Source organism: Motacilla alba, unplaced genomic scaffold, assembly GCF_015832195.1.
Source record: "Motacilla alba alba isolate MOTALB_02 unplaced genomic scaffold, Motacilla_alba_V1.0_pri HiC_scaffold_474, whole genome shotgun sequence".
NCBI classification, from domain to species: domain Eukaryota; kingdom Metazoa; phylum Chordata; class Aves; order Passeriformes; family Motacillidae; genus Motacilla; species Motacilla alba.
Genome location: NW_024037584.1, coordinates 1,687 through 14,836, shown reverse-complemented (window position 1 = coordinate 14,836; position 13,150 = coordinate 1,687). Strand labels below are relative to the sequence as shown.

General features: G+C 48.3%; 1 protein-coding gene across 1 annotated transcript; it reads right to left on the bottom strand.

The window, feature by feature from the left end:
- Positions 1–10,685: 10,685 nt before the first annotated feature.
- Positions 10,686–11,794, bottom strand: LOC119696826 (endogenous retrovirus group K member 19 Pro protein-like). Its single transcript, XM_038126663.1, has 2 exons — positions 11,528–11,794; positions 10,686–10,904 (listed from the first exon to the last, which is right to left on the bottom strand). Exons 1-2 carry the CDS (start codon positions 11,792–11,794, stop codon positions 10,686–10,688), a joined length of 486 nt encoding a protein of 161 aa, XP_037982591.1.
- Positions 11,795–13,150: the final 1,356 nt, after the last annotated feature.

Below are 13,150 nucleotides of genomic sequence, written 5' to 3'. Positions count from 1 at the left end.
TCTTAACCCAGGCATACCCTGCAACGACGGTGTGGCCTCCGAGCGCAGCAAAAGCATGTGGCCTGAGGAGCTGGGCATTCTCTGGAGAACGGTGAGCAGCAGAATTGTTAGGTTTTGGCCGACGTGCTGCCCAGATCATGCATTGATGCTCTGTTTTCTTTAATGTAGCCGTCTAAGAGACAACGGCCCAGTGACAGCAGGAACTTCCCAGCTAGGGAGGCTGCCTTCCTTCACACCAGACATGGATTGGCATCCCCAGATGTCTGAGATAAGTAGAGGGCTGTGACCCAGAGAGGAGATGAAAGTGGGGTGCTGGTTTGGGACTCACCGGGAGGAGTTTTTGAGTCTGCTTTGGAGACGGGGATGTGGAAGAAGCGGCCCCTTAGGCCACTGAATGGGAAAGTGTCACTTGTGATCACAGTGCTGAGGTGCGCAGGGCAGAGCAGTCCTGGTGTGTCTCGTGTCGCTTGTCTGTTGTGCATTCTGTGTGTTTGGGTATCTCAGGTCTTTTTCCTTAGCCCTTTGAGGGGCCTATCAGAAACCCACGCATCATTCTTAGCATCTGTGATCTCTGCGTTCCTTGGCCTGGCACCGATGCCATAGAACTTTTGACTCGGGAGCTCAGACAGGCATCAGAATCGCATCTCTCTTTAGAAGCATCCGGTCAGATGTCTTTTCAGGTCTTGTTCTGAGCTGTATGGACAGCTGCGCCCCGCAAGGATCCATTGTGGCAGATGAGGACTCGTAAGAATGTGAGGACTGGTAGAGGATTCTGACCGTAGGATTCACAGGCATCCATCTTTGCAGTTCTTGGAATATATCATTCAGTTAGCACCTTCTTCCTCCAGGGTTCTCTGAGCTTCATCAGCTCGCCATCGCTCTCTCCTCGGTCATCTCATATTGCATTCTTTTGGTCCTTGCAGTCATTCTTCTTGCCAAGAGATTTCTGTCCCTGTTGTGTCCCCCATTGTTTGTCACGTCCCGTCCTGTGTCACGGGTGTCTGCACATATTTGTGCCGGAGCTGCTCTGCCCCGCTGCGTAGCCTGGTGCGATAGGACCAGTCCCGGGGACTTGAGATTTGTAGCGTGGGCTGTAGTTGGACTCTAGGTGGTATTCCTAGATTGACACAAGCTGTTTGGAGCTGTAAAGTTATCTTGCAGCCCTTTGACTTTTGCCTTAACTTTCCTTCAGGTGCAGAAGGATTCCCCTGAGCAGGTCAGTCATCGTTTGTGTCTGCTGGGGAAGTGTAAATGGTGTCTCTGCAGCACTGTTCATTGCCTTTTTTTTTGTTTCTTTTTTAGGAAGTTATGCCAGAGAGCAGCAGTCAAGTTGAGGAGGGCAAGGTGAGCAGTGATCAAAAGATGCCAGCATTTGTTATTGCTGAGGCCTCAATTTCTGGTGCAACTCTAAGCATCCACTGTTTTTTTGTTAGGTGGTCCACTTGCAACTTCTCCCGGCCAAGGATGCCCAATGCCAGGTGGGTGCAAGCTTTAGGTATAGGTTTGGCATACTTGTCAGATCAGGGAGGTTGTGTTTTCCCAGTATCTTAGCATCCTTTTTTGCTTGGTTTCCTTACAGGTGCTGTCACTGCCCTAGGTGTGCCAAGGAAGAGAGGCAAGCGGGTGAGTCGGTGTTTAGGCAGGATGACTCGTGGGTGAGTGTTCCGTAGCAGCACGCTAAGCGTGTACCTTTTCTTTTTGCAGGTATCTTCGTGCCAGCCTCTGGAGTCAAATCAAGATTTGAGGTGAGCTGGGACAGTGGTGTGGAGGAGTCCCGGGGATTACTCATTTTGAGGGCAATAGTCACCTTTTCTCTTTTCTCTTAGGTACCGTGAGGAGGCTTGTAGGCGAAGTTTGGAAACGGCTCCACCAAAGCACACGTCTCGATGTCCACATCCAACCGACGATGGATTTTGTTCGCTCATCTTCCAAAAGCTAAGTGTTGGGGCGAGTAGTCGGGAGAAGGGGAAAAACCTTTGCTATCACAGGAGGCAGTTTAACGTTAGCTTAGCGGAGAGGTCTGTAGGGGGATGGGGCTCTTAGGAAGTAAAGGGATAGGGCTTGTCCTCAGCCTCAGCAGCGCCTTTGGCGGGCAGGGTAGTTCCGATCCATCTCTGCATTCTCTTTGAACGTTTCTCTGTGAACTTTGCGTCGTCAGCCTTCTTCGACTCTCAGCGTCGTCGTGGATCTTTCCTCCGAGGAGCTCGCCTTCAGGCCCGGAGCTATAGCCACGGTCACCCAGCAGTCTTCGCTTCCTTCTCTAGGCGTACTGAGCCTTTTGAGCATCCTCCTAACTGCTTTGCCACTACCTTCTTTTAAGGAGTTACGTTTCATCATCATGTGTTGTCATAGGGCTTTCTTTCCTTTGGCATCATCGGCCTGTGGCTCATCTTGTGCTAGGAATCTTGGGTCCATAAGGTGAAACTGCCAGGCGGTTTCCACCCGTGTCTGTGTTATGTTGTCCGTGTCTGTGTTATGTTGTCCGTGTCCATTGTCTTCTGTGCTGTAGGCCTTTGTTACATCTCGATGCTTTATTGGCATCATTCTGCATCATATCGGCCGCATTTTACTCACGTTCCTCCCCGGATATCGCTTATTCCGGCATCTTTACATTTTTACTCTCTGAGCCAGGAAGAAGTACACAAGATATTTTCATTCATCTTCCTTCTCAACTTTGGTAGTGCCTTTTTTCCCGTGCCATTCTCTTGGACTTCCATAGGGAGTGTATTACACCCTCATCTGACTGTACTAGTTCTCTAGGTTCCATCTTCTCCAAGGGTAGAGGGCTCAAGAATTAATCTTCCAGAGAGTTATCTCAAATCACTTATATTGTACTGATGGTGGCTTATACTGTGTGCGCTTATATTATATGCAGTTATGCTGGTTTACATTGTTTGTACTTATCCTCTATGTACCTGTGTTGGCTTATATTGTATGCAATTATGCTGGCTCATATTGTATGTACTTATACTGTATGTAACGATGCTGGTTTACATTGTGTGCGCTTATATTGTATGCAATTATGCTGGTTTACATTGTGTGTACTTATATTGCATGTACTTCTGTTGGCTTATATTGTGTGCACTTATAATATATGCAGTTATGCTGGTTTATATTGTATGTACTTATACTGTATGTAACGATGCTGGTTTACATTGTGTGCGCTTGTATTGTATGCAATTATGCTGGTTTACATTGTGTGTAGTTATCCTGTATGTACCTGTGTTGGCTTAGATTGTATGCAATTATGCTGGCTCACATTGTCTGTACTTTACTTACATTGTGGCACTCTAGGATCGGAGCTCCCCTGCCCTGGCACGTAGTCACAGTTAGGTAGAACAGTTATGTAACTTTACAGTTCATCTGTCTTCCGTGGGATTTTGGGTAGAAGGTTTTATGGGCCCAGAGTCAGGAGACCTCCTAGCTGTCAGATAGCCACTTGTTGACCGCCTCTTGTTGTCTCACAGGTCCTCGAGGCTATAGATTTTCCCGGAGTCTACAATTTGACATCAAGGAACGGAAGCCAGAGGCCGTTGAAGCATGTTCTTCAGTGTGGTGCTTCGAGTAAGGGTTGTACCGTGTGCAAGCTGAAGAATATGAGAGAGCCTGTGATTGTGTCTGTCTGTGTGTGCTTGCCTGTGTGAGTGCTGACTGGTTCTAACCTTGTGTGTGTGTGACCTTTGTCTTTCAGGTTTTTCAACTCATTTTTAAATTTAGAATAAAAAATCCCCAGCCGGGGGTTTTTTTTTTTTTTCCCCCGGCTGGGTTTTTTTTTCCTCGGTCCCGACCGGTCTGCGAGGCGAGGTTCATTGCCAAAGTTTGGGTGCAGACCGTCGCGGGACCGGGGTTTTTGTCAGGCAGGAGGATTTCTGGGAGGCTCCCGGGAACCGCATTCCCGAGGAGCGGCACGAATGTGTGGCAATAGGCGGGGGTTAGCAGGGCAGTCGAGGTGAGAGCCAGGGTGGGTTTGTGCGGAAGCTGAAGGCGTTGTGGTGGGTGTATGTGTGTGTGTGTTGACTGGTTCTAACCTTGTGTGTGTGACCTTTGTCTTTCAGGTTTTTCAACTCATTTTAAAATTTAGAATAAAAAATCCCCAGCCGGGGGTTTTTTTTTTTTTCCCCCCGGCTGGGTTTTTTTTCCTCGGTCCCGGCCGGTCTGCGAGGCGAGGTTCATCGCCAAAGTTTGGGTGCAGACCGTCGCGGGACCGGGGGTTTTTGTCAGGCAGGAGGATTTTTTTTTGGAAGCTCCCGGGAACTACATTCCCGAGGAGCGATGATGGCCAGAGGGTCGGGGAAGGAGCTGGGATGAGAGTGACGGTGAGTTTGTGTGTAATGTGAAGGCGGTGTGTATAGTGGCTGAGTGGAGTTTGCTGTTTCTGTTTTGTGTTTCCTGTAGCAATAGAAGAAAGTGTATTCAATTTTTCAGAAATGGAAAAATGGTTTTATTGTGTTCATATGTATTTGGCTTGTGCTACCTTGTATTATTCTGTATTTGCAATTGCTGCTGCATTTTGATGTATTGTCCATTCTGTAAATTGGACTTGTGTTCATATGTATATTGTATCTCTACTTGCATTTGGATCGGTTGTTTCCATGTGTTTTGCTGAACTCTAAATAAAATTCTAAATCAATAAAGTCGAATCAGCCCTAACCCCGATACCCTTTGCCCATGTCCCCCATGCCCCATTTGCCTCTTGTGTTTCTTTGGTGTGTTTTAGTGGTTTTTTCCTCTGTATTTCTCGCTCAGCCTTTCCTGTTACTCATCAGTCTATTTTTCACTTTAGTCTTCAGTTTCTAACTTTGTTTCTGTCCAGCTGTAGCCGTGCCCCTCTTTGTCACCATTTCTAACTCTGTCCTTCTGTAATGCTATTTCCCCCATTTGCTTTCACCCCTATTTTCTTTTCTCTGTTTCTCTCCCTCTATTTCCATATTTCTCTGTGACTCCATTCTTTTTCCTCCCTAATGCTGACTGTCATTTTGTTCCCTCTGTCTTTAATTTCCTTTTCTCTCTTATTTCACTTCCCTCTCTCACTTCTATTTATTTCCCCTTTTCTCCCTGTCACTTCCCCAACCTTCTCTCTCTTTGTCTCGTTTCTCTCCATCTCTCTTTCTCCCTCTCTCATTTTGCCCTCTGTCCCTCTCATCTCTCTTTTATGTCTCTCTCTCAGTTCTCTCTCTCTCTGTGTCTCCTTTCCCTCTGTGTCCCCCCTCATTTCTGTCTCAGGTCTCTCTCTCATTTCCCTCTGTGTCCTTCTCATTTCTCTCTCTTGGATCTCTCTGTCTTTCAGTTCCCTCTCCTTTCTCTCTCTTTCAGTTCACTCTCTCATTCCTCTCTGTCTCTCTCATTCTCTGTCTTTCAGTTCTCATTTCTCTCTCTCTCTCATTCCTCCCCCTCTCCCTCTTGTCTTGTTCTCTCAACTTCATCCCTTTCTTTTCCTCTGTCTTCCCTTTTAGCTTTAGAATAAGAAAGCAGCAGTAGAAACTTTCAGGCTCCCTGGGAGTAAAAAACAAACAAAAAAAAACTTTAATGATTTAAAGACAATTATTTACTCCCCGGGAGCCTGAAAATTTCTACTGCTGCACCGGACATATAGTTTTTTCTTCTTTTTACCATATACTATACAGATACCCAGCCTGCTTCCCAGCTAATAAGTACACCCTACCCACCCCATACCGGACACCACGCAGCCCCCTGCCGACGAACACCGCCAACCACACATACGGCGCCACCTGCCGGCACACAGCACACACTGCAATCACACCTCCCCCTGCTGGCGACCGCGGCGCAACGCATTCACAGCGCCACCCGGCGTCAGAAACCGCACAGTGCAGCCCCACCACGCCACACCCCTCGACATGATGTCACCATGCCGTCACGTCGCTCCGCCCCTGAGCCCGCCCCCAGAAGCCCCTCCCCGGTCCCCCGCCCTAACTGTGCCCCCAGCCACGCCCCCAGTCACTCAAAAAGGACCCCAAGCATAGTCGCCCCTGCTCAGTGCGTGACGGAAAAGCCGAAACACCCCCCCCCCCCCCCCCCGCGACAAAAACGCCCCCAAGCAGCCGCACCTGACGCGCACGCATCAGAGCAGCACGACCGTCACCATGGAGACCGGCAAAGCGCGGGGAAACCGCCGGAAAACGTCGAAAACGACCACGCCCCGAAAGCCGCCATCTTGGACCCCATCACGTGACCACCAGGGCACCGCCATCTTGTCGAGCATCACGTGACCGCCTCCATTTTGTAGGGTTAGGGTCTCAGGGTGTTTTAGGGGTTTCTCAGCGTTATTTTAGCGTCTTTTTGGTTCTTTGTTTGGGCCTTAGGGTGTCGGGTTAGGGTTAGGGTTAGCTGCCTGCTGCAGGATTTCCACGAATATCAAGATGCCGCCCAGGGACAAGCTGCCACCTGTGCCAACTCGGGCTGCTTAGAGAGTGCCACGGAGCTCTGCAAAACTGAGACCAGGACCGTGGGGTTCTGAGTTTTATTTCCCCAGGCAGAAGCCTTTGTCAGTACCAGGTAGGCCCTTGGTCCTTAGGGGCAGGCAGCCTGCTGGATTTCCACTAATGCCGCTGGCTGGGATACGGGGTGTACCCAGGAGCTGCATCAAAGCCGGATAACATAGCTCTGAGGGGGGCTAATCAGCCCAAGCTCTGGTGGTGCCCCTAGCCTATGCCTTAGCAAGCCTTTAGTGATTTCAGCTCAGTGATTATCAGCTCATGAGTGATTTCAGCTCTTTGGGCTTGCTAGGCTTGGCTGGGGCACGCAGCAGGCATTCGGAAGACCAGGAAAGAGAGGAGAGCGCTGTATGAGGTTCCAAGACGGTGCCTTTATTGGTCTTCTTCGTAGCTCTTCCACGGGGTGTCTCGAAGGGTCTCAGGGACAGCAGCTCCGCTGAGCCGGGGCAGAAACAGGGGTTTATATGGGTTAGGGAGGATTGAGAATTGTCCAATGGTAAGGGTTAAAGGAAAGTGACCTATAGCTTTACAGAAAGATAAGCAAGGGTCCGAGATCGGGAGAGAGGGGACAGTCATCCTGGCTCAGCATTCTGTCTCTGAACGCCAAGGCAGGTTCGCAGGCCTGTGCCTGCTACAACTCCACTTTCTGTATTTAGAAAAAAAGGCACTCCCTATAGCTCTTTTGAAACAATGAACAAGACATGAGAACATGGCTAATACAATGACAATCACAAGCAAAAATCCACAACATTCCCTTAACCAAAGATGCAACCCATCCTGTTAATCCCCATTGACTGAACATGTGATTAACCCAGTCCGGGTTGTTTTCTACTTTCAAGTCCTTCACAAGGTCCCTCAGTTTCTGGATGTTCGCATGGGTGGATTCCGAGCGTGAAGAGAGGTTGAAGCAGCACATCCCTTCGAAGTCCTCGCAGCCGTGTCCGTGGGCCAGCAGCAGAAAGTCAATTGCTGCTCGGTTTTGGAGCGATGCATGTCTTGTGGTTTCTTCTTCCTTTAAGAGATCGCTCAGGGCTGCAGATGTAGCATTAGCCTGCTTACTGAGCCAACACCCGAGGTGATTTATTTCACCTAGGGCCTTGGCTGCAGCTACCCATGGTAGGAATAGGGAGACAGCAATCTTTTTTGGTTTGTTCCAATTGTATAATCTGGGATCGCAATTTTCATCAAATTCTGTGTAGGACCTTTTGTGGCGTTTTAATTCACTTTCTTTTTTCCAATTGTGTAACAAGGTGATATTTGGAGTTAGGGCAGAAAGTCTCCCAAGGGTACAGGGACCTCCCTGGAGTCGAGAGGGAATCCCAGCCCACACTCTGTCACCACAGATGAGAAACGTTCCCTTTGGGTAATACTTTGGGATTGAGAGAGGACACAGAGATCACAGGAGCAGTGTAATTACACCAATCAGGAGGGTTATAGGCTTTGTTAATGGGTGATACATCTTTTCGATATGTGTTTTTTGGTCTGGTCAATTTCTGGCCAATTATTCTTCAGGCACCTGAAGTAGAATTTGACGCAATATGTTGCCTTGGAGGACCCCAGCAGGTCCAATTCTTGGGGTTCCTCTAGAGCATTGGGCAACATTTTTGTCCACTCGTCCCAAGTATCTACCAGGTTGGGTCTCTTACCTGTGGTGCGGAGGAGCTCTGTGTTATAGACAAGCCAGTCATCGGCTGCGAAGGGAATTCCTACTAGACATGTGGAAAGTGGGTTATCAACACTTCCCATGGATAAACACATGTTATCCTGTTTTAATGTTTTTGCTAAGGTTACCCAAACATTATGACTAGGCTGTGGGCTAATCCAACCGATGGCATATGGTACGGTGAGGAGCATCCAGGCAGCAATAAGGACAGCACCAACGGAGATATTTTTCATCTTTGGACAGTAATGGGGCTTCTGATAGGGAATATAAGCAAAATTTGTTATCTTTATGACAAGAGGGTTAGGGTTTTCTCCCTTGTTCCTTCCCCCCCCCCCTTTTTTTTTTTTTTTTTTTTTTTTTTTTTTTTTTTTTCTAATAGGCTAAGGATAGGGGGGGTAGGTGTAGGTTTTTTGGTAAGAGGCAAGAGAGGGGAACAATAGGGTTTTTAGGGTACAGAGGGGTTAAAAACATAAAATTCTAAGGTTCAGAGAACAATTTTGTGTCCAAGCTATGTCTAGCTTCTGGCTAAATGCAGCAGAACGTTATTCAGCTTTCTGTTTTGTCTGCTGTCGAGTGGTGGGACGGTCTTTCCCTATGCATGTGGAGATTCGGCGACGTCTTCGTCTCCAGGCAGAGCTTGTTTGGTTCTGAGGAGGACTTGTGTTTTGACTCAGGAGGGTTCTTGTCAGTGTTTGTAGCGGTAGTGTTTGCGGTGCCTAGGTATGGTTTGATGTTTTTTCCTGGGTACCACCTTGGACCTGATGGTAGTAGAACACATGCATACCCTCTTCCCCAAGTGATCAGTTGGAAAGGTCCTGTGATTTGATGTGTTTCTGGGTCCTTCACCAGCACAGGTGGTTTCTCGGTGAGCTTTGCTTGGCTGGTATTTGCAAAGTGCCGAAGTATTGGTGGGTCAGGCTCTGATGTTGTACAGTTTAGGAAGTTGATGACATAGAGAGCCTTGCAAAGTCTTTCAACTGGAGATATGGCTCTTGTTTCTCCTTGCTGCTGATTGAGGACTCTTTTGAGGGTTTGATGTGTCCTTTCTACGATGGATTGTCCCGTGGGGTTTGCAGGTATGCCTGTCTTGTGTTCTATTCCCCACTCACTGAAGAACTCTTTTAGCTTACGAGAGGTATAGGCAGGTCCATTGTCTGTTTTAATCTCCTTTGGTACTCCCAGGGTAGCGAAGGCAAGGAGGAAGTGCTTTATGGTGTGCTGTGCAGTTTCTCCTGTATGTGATGATGCAAACACTGCTCCTGAAAAGGTGTCGACCGATACATGCACGTATTTTGACCTTCCAAAGGGTGTGAAGTGAGTTACATCTGTCTGCCACAGCTGGCAGCTGTTCAGACCTCGGGGATTGACTCCTGTCCCCATGGATGGTATCTGGTAGTTTTGACAGCTCGGGCATGTGGCAACAATAGCTTTTGCCTGCTCCTTTGAAAGCTTGAACATTCTGATAAGGGCAGGTACATTTTGGTGAAAAAATGCATGTGACAACTTTGCCTGGGCAAAGATGTTAGGAACATTAGCAGTCTCTACTGCCATGGCTAGTGCATCCGCTCTCCTGTTCCCTTCTGTGATGATGCCTGGGAGGTCGGTGTGTGACCTCACATGCATTATATGATAGGGTTGCTTTCTGCTGGAAATAAGGCGTGTTAATGCAGAAATCAATTGGTGTAACTTTGGATTGGAAAGGTCTTGAGAAGAGCATGTTCTGCTCTCATAGCTATACCAGCAACATAAGCCGAATCTGTGACCAAATTGAAGGGTATATCTTTGAATTTCTCAAAGGCTCTGACAACAGCTGCTAACTCTGCAATCTGTGGAGATCCCTCCATTATTTCAATATCAGATTCCCATTTTTGGGTATTTGGGTCTTTCCATGTCATTACCGACTTGTGGGATGACCCTAAGCCATCTGTAAAGATGGTTAGAGCTTTGAGAGGAGTCCTGCTTTGGACTAATTTTGGGGTCAGATGAAAGGTCACATCCTGATTAAAAAGTTTGTGTTTGGGGATATGAACTGAAATTTGGCCTGTATAGCTATCTAGGGCAAACTGGAGACTTTCATTGGTCTGAAGCAAATGCTCCAGGTCCCCAGTGGTCAGTGGCAAGTATATGCATGTGAACTCACACCCTGCAAGAGAGCGGAGGCGGGATCTAGCCTTTTTTATTAGATGTGCCATGATTTCTTGGAAGGTGGTAATCGTCTTTTTAGGCTGGTTATTTGTAAAGATCCACTCCAGGATCAGCAAAGGGTCTCTAAGTTGAGTGTCCCACTGGAAAATCAGTCCATAAAACCGAGGTGCTTTTCCCAAAATGACGAACTGGAAGGGCAGGCTGGGTTCAAAGCGATGGGCTTTGCGTGAAGACAGGGCTTCTTGGACCTTGGTGATGGCATCTCGGGCCTCTGTTGTGAGAGTGCACGGAGAGTCCAGATCCTCGTGGCCACGGAGAAGGCTGAACAGGGGAGCGAGGTCCTCTGTTGTGATTCCTAGCAGGGGACGCACCCAGTTGATGGATCCACACAGGCTGTGTAAGTCCCTCAGGGTCTTTGGGTCGTCTCAGATGGCGAGCTGCTGGGGTACGATGGTCCTTTCCCGGATCTGGAAGCCAAGGTAAGTCCATGGGTTGGTGTACTGTATTTTGTCCTCACGGATCTCAAATCCTGCTTTTTCTATGGTTTCAATAGTCTTTTTAACTGCTTTGTCCAGGTAAGCTTTTTCTGATGCACAGACCAGGATGTCATCCATATAGTGGTGGATGATTGCCTCTGGGAATAGCTTCCGAACAGGAGACAGGGTGTGAGCAACATACCACTGGCATATAGTAGGACTGGACTTTAATCCTTGAGGCAGAAAACGCCAATGATATCTTTTAAGTGGAGCCTCTCTGTTAAGGGATGGCACCGAGAAAGCAAACCGTGGGGCATCGAGAGGGTGCAGAGGTATGCTGAAAAAACAGTCTTTAATGTCTATGATAGCAAGTGTCCAGTCTCTAGGCAGCATCGATGGGGAGGGCAGGCCTGGCTGTAAGGGGCCCATGTCGTCGACAACTTCGTTGATTTTGCGAAGGTCGTGGAGGAGCCTCCACCTGTCCGTTCCAGGCTTTTTCAGTACGAAGACTGGAGAGTTCCAAGGGCTGGTGGTCTCAACGATGTGGCCTTTGGTTCTTCTTTTGTGGCCAGCTGTTCTTCCACGAGAGCTTGTAGTGTGCGCAGCTTTTCTTCGGAAAGGGGCCACTGCTCGATCCAGATCGGGTTATGGCTTTTCCAGGTGAGCTGAGGAGTATCTGGCAGTGCGCGCTCCTCAGTGGCCCCAGTTAGAAATCCTGTCTGGGAATACGTAGGGAAGCCCCCCATTGGGATAGAATGTCCCTTCCCCAAAGGGTGATGGGGGGCCCTTACCACGAATGGGCGGATGGTTGCCAGCTTGCCTTCAGGCCCTTTGACGAGGACGTTGTTCTTGCTCCGCATGGACACTGTGGCTCCACCGATCCCTGAAATCATGCCTGGCACTGGCTGTAGATCCCAGTGTGCTGGCCACTCTGTGCGAGCGATGATGGTCACATCAGCACCGGTGTCCAGCATCCCTGGCAGGTGGAACTTTTCTCCTCTGCAGGTGAGACCACATTCGATGGTAGGCTTACTTGGTCCCACAACTTGTGCCCACATTGCTGTAGGGTTGAGAGGAAGCTGCTCCCTGTGATTCTTTGGGAGTAGAAAAGCCTGTGCAATTGGAGTTCCCTTTGAAAGAAAATATGGTAAGTCCGTGCAGTACACCTGAACAAAGATTTCTTGTCCTGAGTGCACTGTTTGCACCTCTGGAACAACAAAGATCTCCTTTGGGCTATGGACAGTGTCACCTATAATTAAGATGTTAGAAGGACCGCCTTTTGGCCCACGTTTGCCTGTGGGAACACGATAAACATCTTATTTTTAAAGTCAATGGACAGAGCAGTTACCAGCTGGCGTCTTGTTCCCATCGGTGTCGCTCTGTGTGTTGGACCCTCTTCAGGTGTTCTGGAATCTCCCGGGGTGGTGCGTGGATGGGTCTGGGTGGCCTTTGATTTGTTGTCATAGCCCGGGGCTCCACCGGGCTCCGAGACCCGTTTCCCGAATACGGCTGGGAGCGTGGCTGGTGCTGGGGCCTTCGGTAGGTGTGGCCAGGGTATCGGGCAGGCAGCCTGTCTGGACAGTCCCTCATGAAATGTGTCAAATCACCACAGTACAGGCAGCGAGCCTGGTCTTTAGAAGCTATAGCTGCATATGCACCAGAAACTCCTTCAGCAATACCCTTAGAAACTGCTTCTGCCACTGTATTTTCACTGGACAAATGATGTGTGCAGCTTTCCAGCATTTGCTCTATGGTAGGTTCTGTGTCCAGGGGTAGAGCCCTCAGAATTGTTTTACATTTTTCATTAGCATTACTCATGACAAGTTTACACAACAGTTCTTTTCTTGCCTCTGTGCTCTCTATCTGTTTTTCTAGAGCATCTTTAACTCTATCCACAAATTTGATAAAGCTTTCTTCTACTCCTTGTTTGATATTAGAAAAATGTTGGGAAGGAATGGAATCATCTGGGGTAAGAAGTAAGGAGGTTTTTTGCTGCCATAGCCAGGTCCTGCAATGCTTCCTTAGGTAAGGTATCAGCCTGATCATTAGGTTTCTGTAAATCCCCTTCACCGGCCAGCTGTTCAACTGTAAGATCTGGCCTATCAGCATTTTTAGCATATGAATCTGATAATGTTTTCAATTGTTTTTTCCAATGCCTTTCCCATAACATATATTCTGCTGGGGAAAGGAGGCAGTGGGCCATATTCTTAATATCGTGGGGTACCAAGATATGGGCTGAGAACGTGGCTTCTAGGAAATTTCTAAAAATATGAGAGTTTCTGCCATGTTCTTTAGCTGTGTTCCTTAGCTGTATGAGTTCCTTATTTGTTAGAGGTTCCCACGTTTTTTGGGTAGTGGTCCCCCCTATTTTTCCTTTTTTATAATCTACTGGGAAGGCAGAAATTCTCTGTGCC

What these genes read in the sequence shown, in the direction of transcription:
- LOC119696826 (XM_038126663.1), bottom strand. Translation starts at nt 11,794, where the DNA reads ATGTGGGCACAAGTTGTGGGACCAAGTAAGCCTACCATCGAATGTGGT. An exon ending in CAACCATCCGCCCATTCGTG is followed by an intron (nt 10,905 to 11,527) that starts GTAAGGGCCCCC and finishes CCTGTTCGGAAG; the next exon opens with CTATTCCCAGAGGCAATCAT.